At 45.4% G+C, this 23,170-nt stretch overlaps 1 protein-coding gene across 3 annotated transcripts in view; it reads right to left on the reverse strand.

Moving 5' to 3' along the window:
* Window positions 1-19,379: 19,379 nt before the first annotated feature.
* LOC126416643 (sister chromatid cohesion protein DCC1) overlaps window positions 19,380-23,170 on the reverse strand; it is a 108,490-nt gene continuing 104,699 nt past the window's right edge. For all 3 annotated transcript variants that reach the window (XM_050084432.1, XM_050084436.1, XM_050084435.1), the window contains one exon: window positions 19,380-19,840. In XM_050084432.1, the coding sequence (XP_049940389.1) occupies window positions 19,735-19,840 (106 nt within the window). In that variant the 3' untranslated portion in view covers window positions 19,380-19,734. The remainder of the gene's footprint in view (window positions 19,841-23,170) is intronic.

A 23,170-nucleotide genomic window follows, 5' to 3' on the forward strand; every position in this document is an offset into this window, starting at 1 on the left:
CTTTACAGAACCCACCCTGAGACGGAGCCAGAAGGCCCCGAGACTCCAGTACCCAATTCAACCGCCGGCTCACCATCTGTTCAAGCAACTTGCAAAGAACGTTGGTGAGGCTAATGGGACGGTAGCTGTCCACCTCCAAAGGGTTCTTGCCAGGTTTCAAAACGGGGATAACTGTACGGGATGGCGGGTATGGGCAGGCGGTGGGCGTTATGGAATAATAGTATAATTTTTAGAGAAAGGCAATTTATTGGCTAAAGCATGATGAAAGGGGCTACATAGGCCTAGGGAGGTGAGGGTGAGCCAGAGCTTGCAATTTGGCGAACATTGTTCGCGAAGCTACCGAAAGTGGTTGTCTGCCAAAACTAAGTCCACAGTGCCGCAGCACCGGGAGAAGCGGGAGATGATCAATGCTACAGGGCGCGCATCCGACTCACGGGTGAGCAAGAATACAAGAGAGCGGGCCCGGCGACGGGCGGCCGGGTATGTTCGACGCACCACGCGGCTTCCTCCACCCTGATTGGTCAGGACCGAGCAAACCGTGCGGGCGGCATGGAACTTTCCAGAGCGTTGCCTGCTAAGCGACGCCTGGGACGGCGTTACCTCGTCAGCACACGAGAGAGGCGCGTGAACAAGGTGCCCTTTCTCGGTGCTGACTTCCTGTTACTAGATCGTGGGACGAAAGAATTTACAGGCAGCTAACGCTGCCGGCCGTGGCTTGGCCGCAATGGAAAAATTAAGTTACTGGTTGGAGGCTCATATAATAAAGTAAAATCTCCTATTGTCTGGCTCATCCTTTACATTCCTCCCCCTTCCGTGGGAGCGGAGAACGTACGTGAATTCGCTCAATGTAATTATTATTTGAATGTAAACAAATTTAGCTTGCAAAACAAAGTAAACATTACTTGATTAAGAATGGCCCTCACGGAAGACGGCAGGGGTCTTAACCTACGGGAGGATGTAGAGACTCTAAAGACCTCGTAAGGGTCACAAAGGGACTTACATCAATAATATTGTGTGTATACCAGAATCATCATAAAACATCAAAACATTGTAAAACATCAGAACATCATAAAATATCAAAGAATATCAAAACAAAATTAGAACAAAACATAACAGTGTGAATTAGGTAAACATGCTAAGTGTTCTTGTTGCTAAGATGAGATAAAAATGTCTTTTTTTTTGCTTTTGTTTGAATAAGTTGAAAATTTAAACACATCACCACTGATGAGTCACGGCGGGGGCGCCTGGCGCGATGCGGTGTGGTGTGTTGTCCTCAGCGGGCAGCGCGCAGGCTGTCGGCGGGAAGGGGGCGTGGCCGTGGCCAGGTCCGTGCACTGGAACTCAGCGCAGGGGGAGTATGAGGGGAGGTCCACATGTTTCAAAACACAGTTGAAAAGGGAGTTATTACTAAGGGAACACTTCACTACACTACACTAGTTTTTCCACATTAACTGATATCTCAGTTTCACTCTTAAAACTAAGGGAGGGCACATGCCTGATAGGTTCTTGTTTTCTCTTTATTGTCTGGTTTAATTTGCGGCTGTTTACCATTCATTTAAGTGCCAACAGGCGAACGTAAGAAATTTGTCCTTTTTCATGTTTTAGCAAATCATCAATTGACGTTAGGATGTGATTATTTGATTTTTTAGACAAAACTGGAACGTTAGCTGACAAGGGAATCATGAATGAGCTTTCAGGTATAAAAAACATAATTAAAGGGTGTTAATACTAAGTAAGCCGTAGTGGCATGAAAGGTTATTAATGGTGTTCCAACAGGAACCGTCTGCTAAAGATCTGCGCGGAGGCTACGTCAAAGTGGCAGCCGACTGCAAGGCCGAATCTCGCGCTAAGTCAGAAAGGCGCGCGGCAGATAATTTCCAAGGCCAGCGCGGCGTCGGGGCTGCACGCGGCAGCTGAGGGGTCTATGACGGTCAAATGCCGACTGTCAAATGCAACAAAATAGAAGTGGGATTACGCGTGACATAAAGCTAGATGAGCTGTTACAGTGGGTTCTGTTTAAAATTACATGAACATACATAAATATAGAAATGAAGCACACAAGTATCATATCAAATTGTTGCAAATACCATATCAATAACTAAAAAAAAAAGTTAATTGTCACCTTGGGCTAACCATCCAAGTGTAATAACATTCACATTTTGAGAAGAATTTTCTCGTAACTCATATTTGCTAAACACCATTAAGTGAGACTGACAAAGAAAAGTGACACCAGTTTGGTGCAGGTGGGGCGTAGATTGTGTCGTAGGATGTCAACGTTGTAGCTAACGAGAGGAGAGAAATAAAACTCGACGATAAGCTAGAGATTTTCGTAGTGCAAACAGAAAGCATAAGGAATTGGATTAGAAAAGACTAAGTTGAGCGTAATTTCTGAAGGACTTTCCCTTTATGAAGGTATAGTGCACGGCGCATAGTTGACACGACGTTATCGCCTACTTAACTGTGTACATGACAATGCAGCGACTCCAAGATAGCTACTTCATACTTCATCTTCTTCTTCAAACTCGACTTCTCTCACCTAAAACAAAACTTTACTGCGCGACAAAATTCACCGTCTTCATCCTCTCAACATCTTGCGACTAACTTTACTTTGCGACCAAATTCGCCGTCTTTGTAACTCCGTAGTGCTGGCCTCCTCGGGCCCAGCTGGTTGCTTAAAACTCCGTCTATCCTTGCTTGTATCGCAGTGTCCTGGGACACGTCATACAGTTCAATGCTACTACTTCAATAGTCGGTATTCCTTCGGAAAATACAATGGGAAAACAAAGAAGGCTCAAGGTTTTGAACAGAGATTTCCGCTTACTGGCGTTTAGCTGCGGGCTAGACGCGGTTCGCGTCTGACGTTGCCTGATCAGCTGTCGTCAGAGAGAACACTGTTCTCATGAACTCTTCTTCGACATGGAAGATCAAAGTCTGGGCTGAATAGTTTTGTGTCTGTTGAAAGTTGACAGATGAAAGTGGGTAGGATGGACTATGTCGCGAAACGGAAAAGTGAAGGAACGACACAGACAGCTAAGGGACCGCGCGGGTGCCAGCCGCGTCACGTAAGGTACGTGCCCTCGCGGGTGTGGTTCTCTTGTTCATCCAACAGACCAGGTATATAGCCAAAACTTGCTCGTTCTGGGGGTATGATTCACTCTGTTTACGTTATCTATCACGGGGGTAGGCATGTGGTATGTCCCTCCTGATAAACATTCAAATACAAATCAAAATAAAGCATGGTTACATCCTAAACTACTCTTCTAAAACAATTTATCACCTAAGACATCATTATTATCAAACAAATAATCGGCAGTACTCGGGAACTTACTCTAGCACACTTGAAATCCTACAAAATGATTATCCTCATCAATATAGTAACTCAGTGACACATGGAAACACTAGGTTGATACAAATACTAAATTACTGGTGCTGGCAAAACTTTAGCAAAATTCTCTAAGTAGTTAGTAATAAAACAGTCAAAATGAACAACAATAAGGTAATACATGGACTTAAGTAATTGGACACAAGTAATTAGACATAAGTAATTGGACGTAATCAATTAGACACAAGCAATTTGACATAAGTAATTGGACGTAATCAATTAGACACAAGCAATTTGACATAAGTAATTGGCAACTCGTCATAGTGATATAAGCGGTGGCAAAACCGTAACAAAAGCAAAAGTTTAAAATATTATTTCCTTCAAACAAAACTTCCTTACTCTCCAGTTACATTTCGTAGCAAAATGAATGTAAGCATCCCTTGGTATTCCTTTATGCTCTCGTTTGTGTCTTCATACCAACTAATAGTCTTTGGTACTTTTACCTAGAAGAAAACTGTCGTTAAGTCATGGCAATGTTATGTGTAAGGCTGTGGAATAGTGTAATGTCACGTTAATACTTCCTGTAACAAGATTCTGATTAAAAATGATTTTATGTCTCCTTCAATGAACAGCCCAAAAATTATGAAACGTGCGATAAACCGTTTCCTGTGTTGATTTGAATTTGCAAATATTGACGATCATCAGTCACCCAACCAATCGTTCCGGTGTGTATTGGTTGTTCCTTTTGTTCATTCTCTCACTTACCTGCTTCCATATAATCAATATTGGCGGCTCGACGAAGCTAGTTGCATCTCGAAGACGTCGATATGACTTACCTGTCGGTGCTTTGGTTTTTAATAAAATTAGAGTTCATCTGTCATATAAAGAGTGTGTAGGGAGCAAAGTACGTTCCTTACTATTGAAAATGTGCGCAAAGTTATTCAAAGGGTTCGTTATATAATGGTTAAGAATTTCTGTGTTGAGATTCAGTGCAGCTTGAGGTGCTAAGGTGCGACACGCGTCGCGCTCGTGAGATTGTAAGTTGCTGACAGCACAGCTGACAGTACGGCTGCGTCCGGTTTCACTGGCTCGGCTGCATAACTGGCGTTCACGCTGGGTCCGTCCTCTTGCTACGCGTGGAGTTTATCTCTCGGTACAGTCACAAAATTTCCTTCCAAAGTTATCTTATGTTGTTCACGACAGTTATGCATGGAGGATGTTCTTTTCTAAGGGACTCTAATAACTTCAATCGCTAGAGGTCACAAAACTATCGGCTTACAACTATTTTACTTAAACACTCTGTTCTTCAAAATTTAGGTAAATGGCAGGTGTTAGGCTTCTATATAAACTATATTTTGCAATGGCATTCCAAACCCAACTCCTTGGCTAACGCGTTCCCCACTCAGCGGTCGTTTACAGGACAGATATAGCGGCAAGTGCCGGCTTTCTTGACGCCATATAGATCCGTTTATTAACCGTGGTGGTGATACAACATAGCCGGAGATCGATCTGAAATTCCAACATTTACTAATCCTGATGGTTTAGACAATGCGTACCAGGAAAAGTTCTCTCTCACGATTTTTGTTCCATACTGAAAATTCAAATAGACAATACACATAGATTCCCGTCATTAGATAAGACTAATAAAATCTGTAGGGCAATATTAAGCTGGTGATTTTATTTTTATAACTATCACTTTAGGTTTGCTGTTTAAACTGCAACGTACGAATATACGAATGTGTAGCGTGGCTGTGGCACGTGGCCTGCAGGGCGATGGTTGGGTGGTGAGGAGGGGCGAGGGGAGAGGTGCAGATGCTGCACGCACCAAGGACAGAGGCGGTGGGTGGGGAAGGGGGAACTGCAATGGCCGCTCTCTCGGCAGGCCGGTGGATGGAGAGGGGAGGGGGCCGCGTCGCCAGCTGACAGGGAGGGGCGGGACTCGGCGCATGTGAACGGCTGTAGACCACAGTGGAGGTATTTACGCACTCCTTCCGTGGCATTTAATATACAGAAATACGTGGTACCAAAAAACTTACCTCGTTATCTGTTCAACATCGCATCATGAAAACAATAAAATAGCACTTCAGGAAGACTCCTTTTACTTTAGAGTAGCCTATTTGTTGTTTAACTTGGACGTATTTATTCTTGTTATTATCGTTGTGTGATCATTTAGCAAAACATACATGTAATAGGGCGTCTTTCAAAGTACAGGTAGACGGCTGCATGTAGTCACTGATCTACTGGCAGTTACGAAGGCGTATTAGTATCATGTTTTTATGGTAAAGCTTTAATACCTGTGTTCGTGCACTATTCACTAAGTTAACAAGTGAAATGTGAATCCCTTTGAAATATACAAGATTAACTGATTCTTTCTCTACGTGTTCTTTTGACAAGGACAACTTTCCCCTTAATTCCATGATTAAAGAATGTTTGTGGTTTTAATTCTCGACTGCTACGATAACATTACTGGAGACGTTAAATGACAAGACAAAATGATTACATAACTTCAGTCACTTCCATTAACATGTGACGTCATAAATTCTATTACCAGTTACCAACAGTTGCCAATTCTTATGTCTACTTATAACTAACATGCACAATTTAATTAAATGTATAGTAACTACGGTGTTTTCCGTCAATTAATTCTCTTGCTGCATGCAGGACTTTTCCAACTGTTTACATACCATTCCAGACCTACTTTCAGGAACGCAAATCATAGGGGTTTGACCTTAGAGCATATCTACGTTGCTGTCTAGGCGGTTGTATTACCTTCTTTCTTGCTTTTTTGGGTGGAACTACTGGCGTAATAGGCCCGGTTTCACTGTTAGGTGGGGGTGGCTCGGGTCCTTTATACTGTTTCAATCTGTCAAAATGAACGATCACTGTGCGTTCCGCTAACTGAATTTCCGCATTTACCGGTGAAGTAAGCCGGATGATACGGTACGGTCCTTCATAAGTAGGTGTAAACTTTTTGGTTCTTCCCTTTTTTACTACTGGATTGCTCAACATAACTAGGTCTCCTACCTTGTACTCAGGCATTTTTGCTTTTTGATTACTTCTCTTTAGCTGTTGGGCGGTGGCTCGGGCATTGTTCCCTCTTACTTTTTTCCAAATGGATTTTAGACGTCGAGCTAGACCTTTCACATCTTTGGATTTAATTCCAGGGGGCAGTTTGTCAATTTCAAAAGGCGAATTCATAGGGCGGCCATATACTGCTTCATAAGGTGAGTACCCTGTAGCTTCATGGACACGGCTGTTATATGCTGACGTGACGTATTGAACATACTTGTCCCAGTCAGAGTGATGTTTATTAACATAGTAAGACAGCATGCGCATAACGGTGCGGTGGACTCGTTCCAGGCGACCGTTTGCTTTTGGGTGGAACGGTGTCGTTCGCCACTTTTTAATTCGCAATAACCGACAAACTTCGGTAAATACCGCAGACATGAAATTCGTACCCTGGTCTGTGAGTACAGCTTCAGGGCTTCCGTATGGTAACACCAAATGGGTGACAAAAGCACGCGCTACTGTTTCAGCGGACATATCTGGTATAGGAATGAGAATCAAGAACCTAGAGAAATGATCTATAAGGGACAGAATATACCGATTATTTTGGGGGCTCACAGGGAAAGGACCGACAATATCTGCTGCTACTACTGCCCAGGGATAAGTGGCTTCTGGTACCTGCTGTAAAGGCACTTTCGTTCGAGATGGTAAGGACCTCTTAACACAAGGTAGACAATTTTGTATATACTTTTGCACGTCTTTCCGTCTTCCTGCCCAGAAATAACGGGCGGCTATTCGGCAGTTTGTGGCGCGAAGGCCGTTATGACATGCCTGCAGGCTATCGTGACACTGTGCGATAATCTTGGAACGTAATTCTTTCGGGATTACTGCCTGTTTGCCCAAGTGGGTCTTTCGATATAAAATTCCATCTTCAACGGAAAATTCAGGCAAAGCCACATACTTCTGACATTCGACGTCTCTTTGCTGTGCCTCCCTTAATTCTTCAATAGAAACGTCATTGGCTACGATCACTCTGACCTTTCGGCTTAATGCGTCGGCGTTCTGATGTAACTTGCCCGGTTTGTGTTTCACCTCATACTCAAATTCGCTCAATTTCAAAGCCCAACGAGTTAGCCTACTACTAGGGTCTTTTAAGCTCAACATCCACTGTAACGCGGCGTGATCAGTGATGACAGTGAATTTTCTCCCATACAAATAACATCGGAAATAAGTTACACCAAACATGAGTGCTAGTAGTTCCTTCTCAGTTGTGCTGTAATTTGACTCTGCTTTATTAAGCTGTCGAGACGCATAACCAATTGGTCGTTCTTCGCCATCTATCTCTTGTGACAGGATGGCTCCTACAGCATAATCTGAGGCGTCCACTGACAGTATGAATGGTTTTTCAAAATCCGGGTACGCTAGTACAGGGGCTCTAGTTAAAACATGTTGAATTTGTTGCATAGCTTTATCACATTCTTTGGTCCAAATAAAACTAACTCCTTTTTTCAATAAATTAGTCAGGGGCTTAGCAAGGGTGGCATAATTATTCACGAAACGTCTGTAGTAGTTTGCAAGGCCTAAAAATGACTGTAGTTCTTTGACATGTGTCGGTGTTGGGAATTCCTTTACTGCGGTGGTCAAACGGGGGTCCGGTTTGACACCTTCTCCACTTATTATATGACCTAAATATTGTACTTGTGACTGGGCGAAAGCACACTTTTCTAATTTTACACTCAAATGAGCTCCTTTTAACCTTTGCAAAACATCCCTCAGTCTTTCTGCATGTTCTTTTATCGTTTTAGAAAAAATAATAATGTCATCTAAATACACCAAGCAGGTTGTAGGTTTCAACCCACGCAGCAGCAAGTCTGCAAATCTTTGAAAAGTGGCAGGGGCGTTTCTCAGTCCAAATGGCATCCTTACAAATTCATACAATCCTGTAGGTACAACAAAAGCAGTTTTATGGCGGTCCTGGGGTGCAACAGGGATCTGATGGTACCCAGAACGCAAATCAAGGGTGGTAAAATACTTACAGTTGCCCAATCGGTCCAATGTTTCATCAATGCGCGGTAACGGATATGTGTCTGGTGTCGTTACCCGATTTACTGCCCGCATATCGACACATAGGCGATAGGCTTTCTCCCCATTTACTGATTTCTTTGGCACAACGACCACGGGAGACGCCCACGCACTCGAGGAGGGTTGTATGATTCCTGCAGCTAATTGCTGCTGAATCGTATCTTCAACTACAGACTGCAAATGATATGGTATGCGGTAAGGTTTTTGTGCAATTGGCCGAGCTTCTCCGGTCGGAATTTCGTGCTGAACCAAATCCGTAGCCGGTAGAAACTGCCTCTCTTCAAACAACCACGAAAATTCCTCTAATACCGGCTGCAACATCCTTTTCTCCTCACTGTTTAAATGAACTAACTTCTCTGCTAACTGACTCCTTATCGTCGACGCGACATATCGCACTTCTCTAACTGAACATTTCTTTCCTTTCCTTCCTTTCTTATCTTTATTTCGCTGCTTCTCAGCTCCTCTTATTTCCTCAAAAATTTCCTGACCACTGGCAACAATAGTACCCTTCGGTATCACAACATCTTCTACACCAAAATTATCTATACTTACTGGTATCGCAAAACCCTTCTGTCTCCTTTCCGGTCGGCAGATACTTCTCTTTATATGTACTGACTGACGATCTAAAACATCATTCTGGGTGAGCGGGTCAACCAGAATGTCTGTATTAGGCTGTTCTTGATTTTTGACATCTATCCAGAGAATCTTTCCACTTCCGCCTTTTATCCTCACAGGGTCAGTGGTTTTTATCGCCCACATCTGCGGTTTTATGGGAGACTGTGAACGGCGCCTTTCGCAGCTCCCTCGCGTCTGACGGGGGTGCGCACTGCCAAATCGGTGAATTGCTTCGCCGAACTGCACAGTTCGCGTTCGATAATCCACTATCCCCTGATAACGGTGCAGGAAGTCATTCCCTAGTATGATGTCAAATTCACCCTTCTTTAGCCTTACTACCTCCATCATCTGACTGTATTTACCCTCGTCGATTTGCAGGTTCACTACACACGAACCTGCAGGGACAATTACTTCCTCTCCAAGGCCACTGATATGGTACCGGGGTGGCTGTAACACCCTTCGATCATTTTTCTCCACAAACAATACACTAACTTGAGCACCAGTATCAACTAAAATTCTAACTAATTTGTTCCCGAGTACGCCAAATAGACTAACGTGTTCCACCTCTTTACATTTTTCGGTCCTAACCGGGTGTATTATTTTTGTCGGGGGCGCGGGTGGGTGGCGGAACCTGCCCCCCAAGCGTTTCCCTGATTCGACCCCGCGTTGCGGCAGTGGCCGCGCATCTGATTTGAAAATGGTGACTTTGTGGAGCAAACATTATTAGCATGACCTACTGTCTGGCAAATAGTGCAATACGGCGCGCGACAGCGCATTGCCGTATGGTTGGGCTTCCCACAACGCTGACAAAATACTTCTTTTGCTGGGACCGGTACTGGGTCCGATGGGCGCGGGGCGGCAGCGCAAAAACGCAACACCTCTTCGCGAAGCATTGCCAAACGAACAGCTTCAAACAGAGAAGTGGGGGAGGCTGCTTTGACTTCTCCTCCGATGCGGGGGTCAATACCGCGGACAAATGCATCAATTGCACGCGCTTCGGCTTCTGAACGCAAAATTCTGTTTTCACTGGCATTTTCACCTAGCTTGTAGGTACGACAAGACACTGCTCGTATGCGATCTGCAAAGGCATCAAAATCCTCATTAGGCTTCTGCCTAAGGGTTGATAATTGATCTCTGTAATATGCGGTACCTCTGGTATCGGAATAACGCTTAGTCAATCCGCGGGCCAATACTTCAAATTCGTGCGTGTCACGCAATTCGTCCACCGTTTCTATGAACATTCGGGCTTCCCCTGACAACTTGAGTCTGGCTACATTGACCAATAGATCATCCGGCCAGGCACACGTGCGACCCACATCACGAATATTTTGTAAGAACATAGCTACATTTTCGTGGGACTTCCCAGAAAAGGTGGGAATGAAATCAGCCGCAGGAAAATTGCTTACAGTCGCCATGTTAGCAGAAATTGTGGCGTTTGTATTAGAGACAGAATTAGTGTTAGTTGCCTCTGTTTGAGCATTTGTTACAGGGGTGGAGCTAGCCACAGGTATGGAAGTTCGCGCACTAGCTTCCAGCGTCTGTTTCAAGACGCGGTTTTGCTCAAGTAGCTCCTGATTTTGTGCGAATAACTGGCGCATTTGTGCATTTATCGCCTCGAGCGGGTCTTGCGAGGCAGGTGCCTCTACGGGGGTATCCCGTTCCGTCGCTCGTGTTCCCATCGGCATGTTTACAATTTTATGGGACGCTAGTGACCAGAAAAAAGTAATGATTGTTACAAAAAAAGAACGGCCACAAAGATTCTCAATCCAGCGGCGCAAGATCGTCGAAGCTATAGTTGTAAGCATCGCGACCACTTACATGGCGATGGAGGCGGTGCGACGCAGTGGTGGCGGCGACGGCGTGGTGCAGCGGCGGCGGCGGCGGCGGCGGCGGCGGCGGCGGCGGACGGCGCTGGCTCGGCCGGTCGGCGATGGCGGCAGCCCCTGGCGCGTCGGTGACAGCGGCGGGCGGCGGCGGCGTGGCGGATGACGGCGGCGGATGACGGCGGCCCGGCCGGTTCACGTGGCTGACTAGCGTGGGCTGCCTCGCTGCAGCACGCGCCCTGTGCGTGTTTAGTGGAGCAGCCACGGCCCACGTGGAGCAAACGTGGCAACCGGTTGGCGCATTCCATGCGCGAAGTTCACGGCGTCTCGCCGGGAAAAATTTTGTGTAGTGACAAAGTCACTACGGGAACGTATCCCACTCCTGACACCAATTGTACAGGATGGCGGGTATGGGCAGGCGGTGGGCGTTATGGAATAATAGTATAATTTTTAGAGAAAGGCCATTTATTGGCTAAAGCATGATGAAAGGGGCTACATAGGCCTAGGGAGGTGAGGGTGAGCCAGAGCTTGCAATTTGGCGAACATTGTTCGCGAAGCTACCGAAAGTGGTTGTCTGCCAAAACTAAGTCCACAGTGCCGCAGCACCGGGAGAAGCGGGAGATGATCAATGCTACAGGGCGCGCATCCGACTCACGGGTGAGCAAGAATACAAGAGAGCGGGCCCGGCGACGGGCGGCCGGGTATGTTCGACGCACCACGCGGCTTCCTCCACCCTGATTGGTCAGGACCGAGCAAACCGTGCGGGCGGCATGGAACTTTCCAGAGCGTTGCCTGCTAAGCGACGCCTGGGACGGCGTTACCTCGTCAGCACACGAGAGAGGCGCGTGAACAAGGTGCCCTTTCTCGGTGCTGACTTCCTGTTACTAGATCGTGGGACGAAAGAATTTACAGGCAGCTAACGCTGCCGGCCGTGGCTTGGCCGCAATGGAAAAATTAAGTTACTGGTTGGAGGCTCATATAATAAAGTAAAATCTCCTATTGTCTGGCTCATCCTTTACATAACAATACTTTCCCGCCATTGCGACGGAAACTCATCCTCGACCCAAATACAGTTGTAAAGATCGAGGAGGCGTCGCTGGCAATCCACTGAAAGGTGTTTCAGCAACTGACGGTGGATGTGATCTGGCCCAGGAGCGGTATCAGGACAAGTGGCGAGGACACTGTGAAATTCCCACTCACTGAATGGAACATTGTAGGATTCAGGATGGTGGGTGCGAAAAGAAAGGCTCTGACGTTCCATCCGCTCTTTAATGGAGCGGAAGGCCAGTGGGTAATTCGCAGAAGCAGAACTCAGAGAAAAATGCTCTGCCAAGCGGTTTGCAATTACGTCGGAGTCCGTACAAACTGCTCCATTGAGTGAGAGCGCAGGGACGCTGACAGGGGTCCGATAGTCATAGAGGCAGCGAATCTTGGCCCAGACCTGCGATGGAGTGACACGGAGGCCAATGGTGGACACATACCGCTCCTAGCACTCCTGTTTGCGTTTGCGGATAAGGTGGCGGGCCCGCGCATGCAGCCGTTTGAAGGCGATGAGGTGTTCTATGGGGGGATGTCACTTGTGACGCTGGAGCGCCCGCCAGTGATCTGTAATCGCTTCAGCGATGTCAGGCGACCACAAAGGCACAGTCCTCCGTCGAGGGGACCCAGAAGAACGGGAAATGGCCGATTCTGCAGCATAAACGATGCTGGTGGCGACTGAGTGAACCACTGTACCAATGGCTTCATGAGAAAAGGGTCAATAGTGGCAGTCGAGGAGAACAAGTCCCAGTCAGCCTTATTCATTGCCCACCTGCAAGGGTGCCCAGAAGAGTGATGCTGTGGCAGTGACAGAAAGATAGGAAAGTGGTCATTACCACACAGGTCGTCATGCACAGTCCAGTGGACAGTAGGTAAGAGACTAGGGCTGCAGATTGAAAGATCGATGGCGGAGTACATGCCATGCCCCACACTGAAGTGTGTGAAGGCACCATCATTTAAAAGCGAAAGATCGAGCTGTGCCAATAAATGTTCAATGGTGGCGCCTCGACTTGTTGCCACTGACCCACCCCATAGAAGGTTATGGGCATTGAAGTCACCCAGTAACAAGAAAGGCGGCAGCAATTGGGCTATCAGCGCAGCCAGGACATGCTGCGCGACATCACCATCCCGTGGAAGGTAAAGACTGCACACGGTAACAGCCTGCGCTGCCCACACCCGAACAGCGACAGCCTCTAAAGGTGTTTGGAGAGGGACGGACTCGCTGTGAAGAGAGTGAAGGACATAGATGCAGACGCCACCAGATACCCTTCCATAAGCTGCCCAGTTCTTATAATAACCCTGATAGCCACGGAGGGCGGGGGCTCGCAATGCTGGAAACCAAGTTTCCTGAAGAGCAATGCAGAAGAAAGGGTGAAGGCTGATAAGTTGTCGGAGCTCAGCTAGATGGTGGAAGAAACCGCTGCAGTTCCACTGGAGGATGGTATTGTCCATGGCTGAAAAAGGCATGAAGTGACTGTGGAGGCCGTTTAGCCATGTGTTCACTCGCTGCCACCGATTCAGTACCCGCCCGAGTGACATCCATGGCGTCTGAGGGACCGGTGAGATCAAAGTCCTCAGCGGACACCAGGATCTTGACCTCATCCTCAGACGCAGAGCTCGAAGGGTGCGGTGGGGTCGGTGCCACCGCAAGTTCTTTAGCCTTAGAGGTCTTCTGCTTGGACTTCTCTCGCTGAACCTTGGGTTTCACCGGCTGGGAAGGCTTCACTGATTCAGTCTCCGGGACAGAGGAGGATCGCGAAGCCCTACGACCAGCCGCTGGTGGGGACTTACGTCACTGACTGGCGTCATCCTTCCCGCTGGTGGAAGCCTGGGAAGGGAGGGACCCAAGGGAACCCTTACGAGAGAGAGTAGCAAAAGAAGTTGGATGCTTCTCCGGCTGAGAAACGGGGACGGACATCCCCGATGGGTGGGTGGATGTTGCTCCTGAGGTAGGTGGTGCAGGAGCAATCGGGTGGGTAGAGCCCCCCACAGGCAAGGGGCAGGAGGAATTGTACTGCTCATCGAGCCGGCTGGAAGTCTCGAAACTGATGGGGCTAGCACAGTTGTTGTAGCAGTGGCGTAAGAAGATCTCATTCTCACAGGATGTAGTCTGTCATATTTCCTTTTGGCCTCAGTATAGGTCAGTCGGTCCAGGGTCTTATATTCCATGATTTTGCGCTCTTTCTGAAAGACTTTGCAGTCTGGCGAGCAAGGTGAATGATGCTCTCCGCAGTTGACACAGATGGGAGGCGGGGCACATGGAGTATCAGGATGTGATGGGCGTCCGCAATCTCGACATGTGAGGCTGGAAGTGCAGCGGAAAGACATATGGCCGAACTTCCAGCACTTAAAGCACCGCATCGGGGGAGGGATATAGGGCTTGACGTCACATCGGTAGAACATCACCTTGATCTTCTCCAATAATGTATCACCCTCGAAGGCCAAGATGAAGGCACCGGTAGCAATCTGATTATCCTTCGGACCCCGATGAACGCGCTGGGCGAAATGGACATCTCGGCGCTCTAAATTGGCGTGCAGCTCGTCATCAGACTGCAAAAGAAGGTCCCTATGGTAAATTGGTAAATAACTCCCTGGACCATATTTAAACTCTTATGGGGTGTGATCGTTACAGCAACATCCCCCAACTTGTCACAAGCAAGTAGCCGTCATGACTGGACAGAGGATTCCGTTTGTATCAGTACTGACCCAGAGCGCATTTTGGACAAGCCCTTCACCTCCCCAAACTTGTCCTCTAAATGCTCGACGAAGAACTGAGGCTTTGTGGATAGAAAATACTCCCCATCAGCTCTCGTACAAACTAAGAATCGGGCCGAATAACTGCTACTGCCATCCTGAGACTTACGCTCCCCCCACGGCGTGGCCAGGGAGGGGAACGTTTTCGGACCGTACTTCTGAGCATTAAATTGAGCCCGAGAACACTTAGAGACTGCTGGCGGCTGGCCGCCAGCAAGAGATAATGTACCACACTTCATTGCGGGTCATCCACCCTGATGCCACCTACTCCGACCAAGGGCCCTCCCCATGGGTGCCACCCAGCCACAGCATGGGCCACCTGGCAGGATGGCCATTGCCGGGAGTCCTGATGTCCCAGGGAAATGGGCATCTACTCCTTGGCATACGTGGGGAGTTAACGGCGCAGGCATCAGTAGAGCGATCCCTGTGTTGTCAGGGGGCTACAACCAACAGGGTACATGGCGGCCCCACCACAACAGATTGGCTACCGTGCTGGATGTTAGATGACATGTGGTCCATGGTCCCGTCGGTGCAGAAAGTGGCACTGCACAGCGCAAGGTGGAAAGTGCACGCAGGAACGTATCCATGCCCAAGAGATGGAGAGCGGGCAGGACTGCAATGCAACGACAAATAAGCTGGCGAAATGTCTGATCACAAGATGGACACAATGCATCAAGTAAGGCGCCCTTCCCCATTCGGCTCGCTCTTCGGAAGAATTTTGAGGTATGGAGGTCAAACCCAACAGGGGACCATCACATAAGGCCGAAACTTTTGAGACTCCTTTTAGTCGCCTCTTATGACAGGCAGGAATACCGCGGGCCTATTCTTACCCCCGAACCCGCAGGGGGGTCTACTAATTTCCTCTTTACAGCTGGAGTAGCATAATCTGGGTAGAAATCTAGTAAAAACATGTTTGGCAAACCTAACAAGGCACCAAGACATTATTGCCATGCATGTTTAACCTGAAAACAGCTTTCGCATCCTGCAACTACCCTCCTGACCTGGTACAGAAGCAAATAACCAGAGCCACTTCCTCATCTCCTCAAACCCAGAACCTCCCACAGAAGAACCACAAAAGTGCCCCACTTGTGACAGGATACTTTCCGGGACTGGATCAGACTCTGAATGTGGCTCTCCAGCAGAGATATGACTTCCTCAAATCCTGCCCTGAAATGAGATCCATCCTTCAGGAAATCCTCCCCACTCCACCAAGAGTGTCTTTCCGCCGTCCACCTAACCTTCGTAACCTCGTAGTTCATCCCTATGAAATCCCCAAACTGCCTTCCCTACCCTCGTAACTGCCCCCGGTGTAAAACCTGTCCCATGCACCCTCCCACCACCACCTACTCCAGTCCTGTAACCCGGAAGGTGTACACGATCAAAGGCAGAGCCACGTGTGAAAGCACCCACGTGATTGACCAACTGACCTGCCTACACTGTGAAGCTTTCTATGTGGGAATGACCAGCAACAAACTGTCCATTCACATGAATGGACACAGGCAGACAGTGTTTGTTGGTAATGAGGATCACCCTGTGGCTAAACATGCCTTGGTGCACGGCCAGCACATCTCGGCACAGTGTTACACGGTCCCGGTTATCTGGATACTTCCCACTAACACCAACCTATGAGAACTCCGGAGATGGAAACTTGCCCTTCAGTATATCCTCTCTTCTCGTTATCCGCCAGGCCTCAATCTCCGCTAATTTCAATTTGCCGCCGCTCATACCTCACCTGTCTTTCAACAACATCTTTGCCTCTGTACTTCCGCCTCGACTGACATCTCTGCCCAAACTCTTTGCCTTTACAAATGTCTGCTTGTGTCTGTGTATGTGCGGATGAATATGTGTGTGTGTGTGCGCGCGCGCGCGCAAGTGTATACCTGTCCTTTTTTCCCCCTAAGGTAAGTCTTTCTGCTCCCGGGATTGGAATGACTCCTTACCCTCTCCCTTAAAACCCACATCCTTTCGTCTTTCCCTCTCCTTCCCTCTTTCCTGATGAGGCAACAGTTTGTTACGAAAGCTTGAATTTCGTGTGTATGTTTGTGTGTCTATCGACCTGCCAGCACTTTCGTTCGGTAAGTCACATCATCTGTGTTTTTAGATATATTTTTCCCACGTGGAATGTTTCCCTCTATTATATTCATACAATTTATCATGGTATACTTAAACCTGGCACTTCACGAAAGTACTAAAGTAGACAAACAAAGGGTGAAATCTGAATGTACCGTCCGCAAACATAGCAAGCGCTGCTCTCACTGGCCTAGGGGTCAGTGGAAGAAACACAAATTAATTTAGGGGAGGGGTTGCAGCCATTGCATGCAGTGCGGACAGCATAATTATGATTCGCATCAGTCATCTGCTATGGTAGAAATCTCTCGTAGAAGTAACAAGGTTTTGTAAAACCTAATTTATAAGGCCGCTCCAGTTCAAATTGGAACTTATTTGTACTCATGAATATGAAATTAAATTAAAATGGTGAAACATTTATTACTGTTACGCTGCAAATAATGGCAGCATTGATAAATGGCTCGATGTATATTGACGTGTGCTGACAGCTTCCGAACGGAGCTGTAGCGGTCAGAATGTAAAGCTGTACATGGCATGCTTGCCAACTTCTGCAAGTTCCTCTTGCTATGAATATTTGAAAAACTTTTAAATTCAAAGATAAGCAATATTAAATTTGAATTTCCCTGTGATAAAAATACAATTAACATTCATTACTTAAAACACTAACACAATGGCTTCTGTGGCAAGATAGCTACTTCAGTGGCTTCTAGTGGCCTTTTTTGGAACTTCCCTAGGTTTACTCCTGAATCTAAGGCACAGGTGCCTCTTTGGGCCATGGGTCTGCGTGAATTTGGGTAGACATGATATCTTCTGCTGGTAGCCTGATATTCCCTTGATTTATAAATTGAGACAGAATTGCGGGGTGTACTTACTTTCAGGAGGTAAAATGTGTAATACTGCTGAAGAAACGTGTAAAAGTAACAGGGAGAAGCTTCCTAGCATTTGAAACTAATAATTCCTTCCTCAGCGAGGAGAGAGGGATAGGTTAGGGAAAGTTACAAGGAAGGATAGGTCACTCTCACCCAGGATGCGATGGATTCACCTATAGTGAGGACGAGAGTAAACAAAAACGATGAAGAAGGCATTAGAGAGAGTAGATAAGAAAAAAATGAAAAGCATTGATTTTCCACTGCTGCTACATACATAGTATAACTATTTGGCATATTCTCTTGGAAATGTAGAGTCCATTGTGCTACACTGCAGGAAAACACACACACACACACACACACACACACACACACACACACACACACACACACATACATACTGAGAGAGAGTGTTCCGTTTGTTTGCATGTTTGACAAATTCTCAGTGTCTCAACTACAAGATAGTTTAAGCTTTCCAGTATTTGTATTCGACCTATGACTTCCCAGTATCATATTAGTTTCAAGATTTTCTCATGTACTTTCCTTATACAGGCACTGAAAGCACATTATTTATTAAGAGATGGGACAAAATATTGACAATTATTTAATCAGGACACCTTCTAAACTTGTAGTGGGATTCCTGATCCGCAACAGAATAAATTACACAACTTTACTATTTGTCACTTGCAGGTTAATTTAGTGCATCATCTCTGGTATAATACCCAACTATATACTTATGGTTCATCTAAAGGCAAGAAAAAAAAGAATGAGGTTACAGCTTAAGATCCTCTCACCAGCAGTTAAAAATAGAGGATTACTTTACATGAACAATGGAAGGTTTAGAGCCAACCATGGCCATGGGACTATTTGAAGTGACTTAGGGACACCATGAAGCAAGATGATGAATGAGGATTTGAATTCCTTTGCACTATTCTTTCATATTATGTGTTCACTGTTTCTAGAGTTCTAATAGATGAGACCAGAGTAACAGTCCAGCTAGTAGATACTTCTACACCTCTAAGAAGATAGAAAATGCCTGGGGTAAGGCTAAAATATGAGGCAATTGGAGGCTTTGTAGGATCTGACTCATTCAAAGAGATAAGTGGAATATGTAGTGATGAATTAGAAGTGGCACAGGACTCAACCCTTACATTCTACGTGTTACAAGGATGAAGAATTTTTGGTAGGCTATTCATGTTTTCAAGAGTGTGAAAAGACTATTTTGCAGAGTTTTTGTTTTCCTGTGTGTTATGACACAGCTGTATGGAATACAAAAAAATGTGTTCACAACTGTGATACGATTAGACTTCAGTTGCACAATTACTGGGGACGTGTGAAAAGTTGTGCTGGACCGGGACTCAAACACGGGTATCCCACTTTATGCGAGCGGTCGCCTTAACCTCTTTGGCTATCTGAGCACACATGGTGAGAGACTGAGATTTAGGTCGGTCCAGGAGGCATTCTCCAATAGCTCAAGCAGTGAAGATGACCGCTCACATAAACTGGGAAATCTGGGTTTGAGTTCCAATCCGGAACAAATTTTCATGTCACGAATAAATTGTGCAGCTGAAGTCTAGGGTATTCGCAACTGTGAATAAATTTCTTCTGTAGCAGGGAAAGAGTTCGTCAAAGTCCTGTTGAAGGATTAGGATCATACCTGGAGTACTGAACACTGGCTGGTTGGCAATGACAATTTGTTTGTTAGGTGTATGAGGAGAAATGGCATGAGAGATCAATTTTTGTACTAGGTGTGCAGGATGACAGTCATCATAATGGAAGAACTGATAGTGATTAGTGTGCCACTAATTAGCTCTATTCTTACATATTTTTTTATTACTTAAGTATACAAAATACAAATTATCACAGAAATAGTATTTAAAAGAAAATTATATGCTTTCTCCACTATTTTTGTAATATGTAGTTATTCGGAATGAAGGCTTCTACATTGACTTTTCCTGTTTGTGCTAGATGAATCAACTGTATACAATCACACCCCTTCATAATAGCACATAAATTTAAATACACAAGCTACTGGGCACATCACATGACAGCGACAAGATAAAGTGGCCTACCAATTGACACTACCGAATTCTGGTTCAATCAAAATGAAATACTGTGTGTCACAAACATGGACTTTTCTTTCTTGTGGTCACAATGAATTTCATTTAGCATGTTTAGCACTGTAACACTTAACACCACCAACAGTTGAAGCCCTCGCATGCTTGGTAAGCACAGCGTTTACATTCATTTTTTCTGTTGCAACACGCCTAAAACAAAGATAACAAAATACAATTAGGGCAATTTGTTAAGAAACTCTTAATTTTTTAATGAAGTGTTTTGAAAAACTTATTTTGTGAAATAATAGTGCACTTAATTCAAAATAATACATATGTAAAAACACACATGCTTTGGTTAAAATGAGAAATATTTAGAAATATTACAGTTTTGCTTCAGCTCCCCTGAGATGCATACATTGTTTTTACACACAGTCCCTTTTATCCCTTTTATGTATTCACACAGAAAGCAGTGTCAATTTGTAACACATGGAGGTTGTTATATGCTTTGAGAATCGCCATCACCATAAAATGTCTTCATCTTTTTTTCACTAGTTGAGTGTACAGTTTTATTGTAACCAATAGTAATGAAGTTTTTCTCTCAATGAGGGTGTTAAGTTTTATGCGTTATCTTGGTTTAAAAATCAAGGCTTGAGTATAGCAAGCAAATGAGTGAAAGGTGCAGTAGTTACGCAGATATGAAGAGGCTTGCATAGAGAAAGATTAGTGTAGAAACATGAACCAAAGCAGTCTTTGGAGTGGTAAGGATGATGTCTTCTTGTTCTTTACCATCCAGGTTTCCAGTGCTCATCACCTTTGTCACTCTCCATGGGCTGCAGAGAATAACGAGATACTCAGGCTTTTAGCATTCTATGCTCACTGACTGTGAATGTCCTCTTATATGAATCCAAGTTCGCTATTTTGTGTTGGAAAAAGATATTTTTTTGTTTTCCGTTACTTACAGCTAATGTCTTTGCTGAATGTCTTTACCAAATTAATGATGAAGCTCTTGCTTTTGGGACAATGTTCCACACGAAAAAATTTCATGTATAAAATCACAATAGTTGAATAATGTTTCCACGATAGCAATAAATAATATTCCCTTGACCACTACCAACTGACTTTTCACATTAATTTCTGCTCAACTGGAATTCAGTCCACTACCATTTTGTTCTTGCATTAACTGACTATCCTGTTGGTTCTTACTACAATATGAATAAAAAAAACACACAATGCTGGTGTAATATTCTACACTGAAGCACCAAAGAAACTGGTATAGGCATGTGTATTCAAATAGAGATTTGTAAACAGGCAGAATACAGTATACGGTGCTGCAGTCGGAAATGCCTATACAATACAAATGTCTGGTGCAGTTGTTAGATCAGTTACTGCTGCTGCAATTGCAGGTTATCAAGATTTAAGTGAGTTTGCACATGGCATTATAGTCGGCGCATGAGCGATGGGACAGAGCATCATGAGTGTACCATGAATATCAAGAATCTGGTAAAACATCAAATCTCAGACACTGCTGCGGTCAGAAAAAGTTTCAGAACGGGACCAACCATGACTAAAGAGAATCGTTCAGAAGTGCAACCCTTCCATAAACTGCTGCATATTTCAATGCTGGTCCATCAAGTGTCAGCTTGTGAATCTTTCAATGAAGCATCATCGATATGGGCTTTCGGAGCTGAAGGACCATTCGCGTACCCTTGATGACTTCATGACACAAAGCTTTATGCCTCACCTGTGCCTGTCACCACCAACATTGGACTTTTGATTACTGGAAACATATTGCCTGGTCAGACGAGTCTCGTTTCAAATTTTATCAAGCAGATAGACATGTTCGGTATGGAGGCAACCTCATGAACCCACGGACACTGCACGTCAGCAGCGGACTGTTCAAGTTGGTGGAGGCTCTGTAATGGTGTGGGGTGTGTGCAGATCGAGTGATATGGGAACCCCGATACGTCTAGATATGACTCTGACAGGTGACATGTACGTAATCATCTTGTCTGATCACCTGTGTCCCATTCATGTCCATTCCGACTGACTTGCACAATTCCAGCAGGACAAAGTCACTCCACACGTCCAGAATCGCTACAGAGTGGCTTCAGGAAAACTCTTCTGAGTTTAAATACTTCCGCTGGTCACCAGACTCCACAGACATGAACATTACTGAGCATACCTGGGATGTCTCACGATGTGCTGTTCAGAAGAGATATCTACACCCTCATACTCTTTCGCATTTATGGACAGCTCTGCAGGATTCATGGCGTCTATTCCCTCCAGCACTATTTCAGACATTAGTTGAGTCCATGCCATGTCATGTTGCGGCACTTCTGTGTGCTCGCAGAGGCCCTACACCATATTAGACAGATGTACCAGTTTCTTTGGCTCTTCAGTGTATAATGTTTATTATTTTACAAACTGGTTTCCTGCTCTTATGCCATCACGTACAAGGAGAAATATGTGAGATTGTGAATTTTTTGTGGGATCAAAGATAGTGGAATTACCGAGCATCTCACTTGGTTTCCAAAAGTGACAATTCTGAATGTATGAATTAAAACACAGCAATTATTTCAGTAAATCTGCAATGTAAAAATACGTATGTTGATAAAATGTCTGACATATTAAATAATGAATAACATGACAAATCCTCCTTTCCACAACAATTTTTTCTTGCCAATAATGCAACACAAGTTTCAAGCTTGTCTCCAGCAGTACAATGTCTGTAAATACGAGGGTTGTCCACAAAGTAAGTTCTGTTTCTATTTCTATCTGCGGCAGTGCTACGATCGCAGTTCTGAGCAGGCGCGGCAGTTACCCTGATTCAAGGAGAAGGCACGTACGCGATTTTCAGGGCGCTGCTGCCGACGTGTGCTTTGTAGTGCTTCTTTATAATGTCAGAAACAATTGAAAATGCCGCCACGTGTGAAATCAGATCTGCGATTTGTTTTCTAAACGCAAAGAAAGTCAAACCAAAGGAAATTCATCGGCAAATCTGCGAGGTTTACGGACAAAATGCTATGAGTGATTCAATGGTTAGAAGACAAGTCCAGACTGCTCAATGAAGGACGTGATCAAGTGTACGATGAAGAACGAAGTGGATGCCCGTCTGTGGTTACTGATGAACTGGTTCACACAATTGAAGAGATTAAGCACAACTGTAAGTTTAGACTTAGTGCCCTTGCTATGAAAGTTCCAAAAATCTCACGATCACAAATTCATGAAATTGTTACTGAAAAACTGAAATCTGGAAACTTTGCTCACATTGGATACCGTCAAACAGGGTGACTTTGGACGGTTTTGTCGTTATTTTGATTGTAACTTCCGTATATATTGTTAGATTCAATTCATTGTTATGGAAGTGGCAGGGTATGTGTGCGTAACGAATAAAATATCCCAAAACCAGAAAGTGTATGTGTAGGAATATTTATCTGAGGCAGCCGGCCGCGGTGGCCGTGCGGTTCTGGCGCTGCAGTCCGGAACCGCGAGGCTGCTACGGTCGCAGGTTCGAATCCTGCCTCGGGCATGGGTGTGTGT

This window comes from Schistocerca serialis, chromosome 8 (assembly GCF_023864345.2).
Source record: "Schistocerca serialis cubense isolate TAMUIC-IGC-003099 chromosome 8, iqSchSeri2.2, whole genome shotgun sequence".
Taxonomy (NCBI): domain Eukaryota; kingdom Metazoa; phylum Arthropoda; class Insecta; order Orthoptera; family Acrididae; genus Schistocerca; species Schistocerca serialis.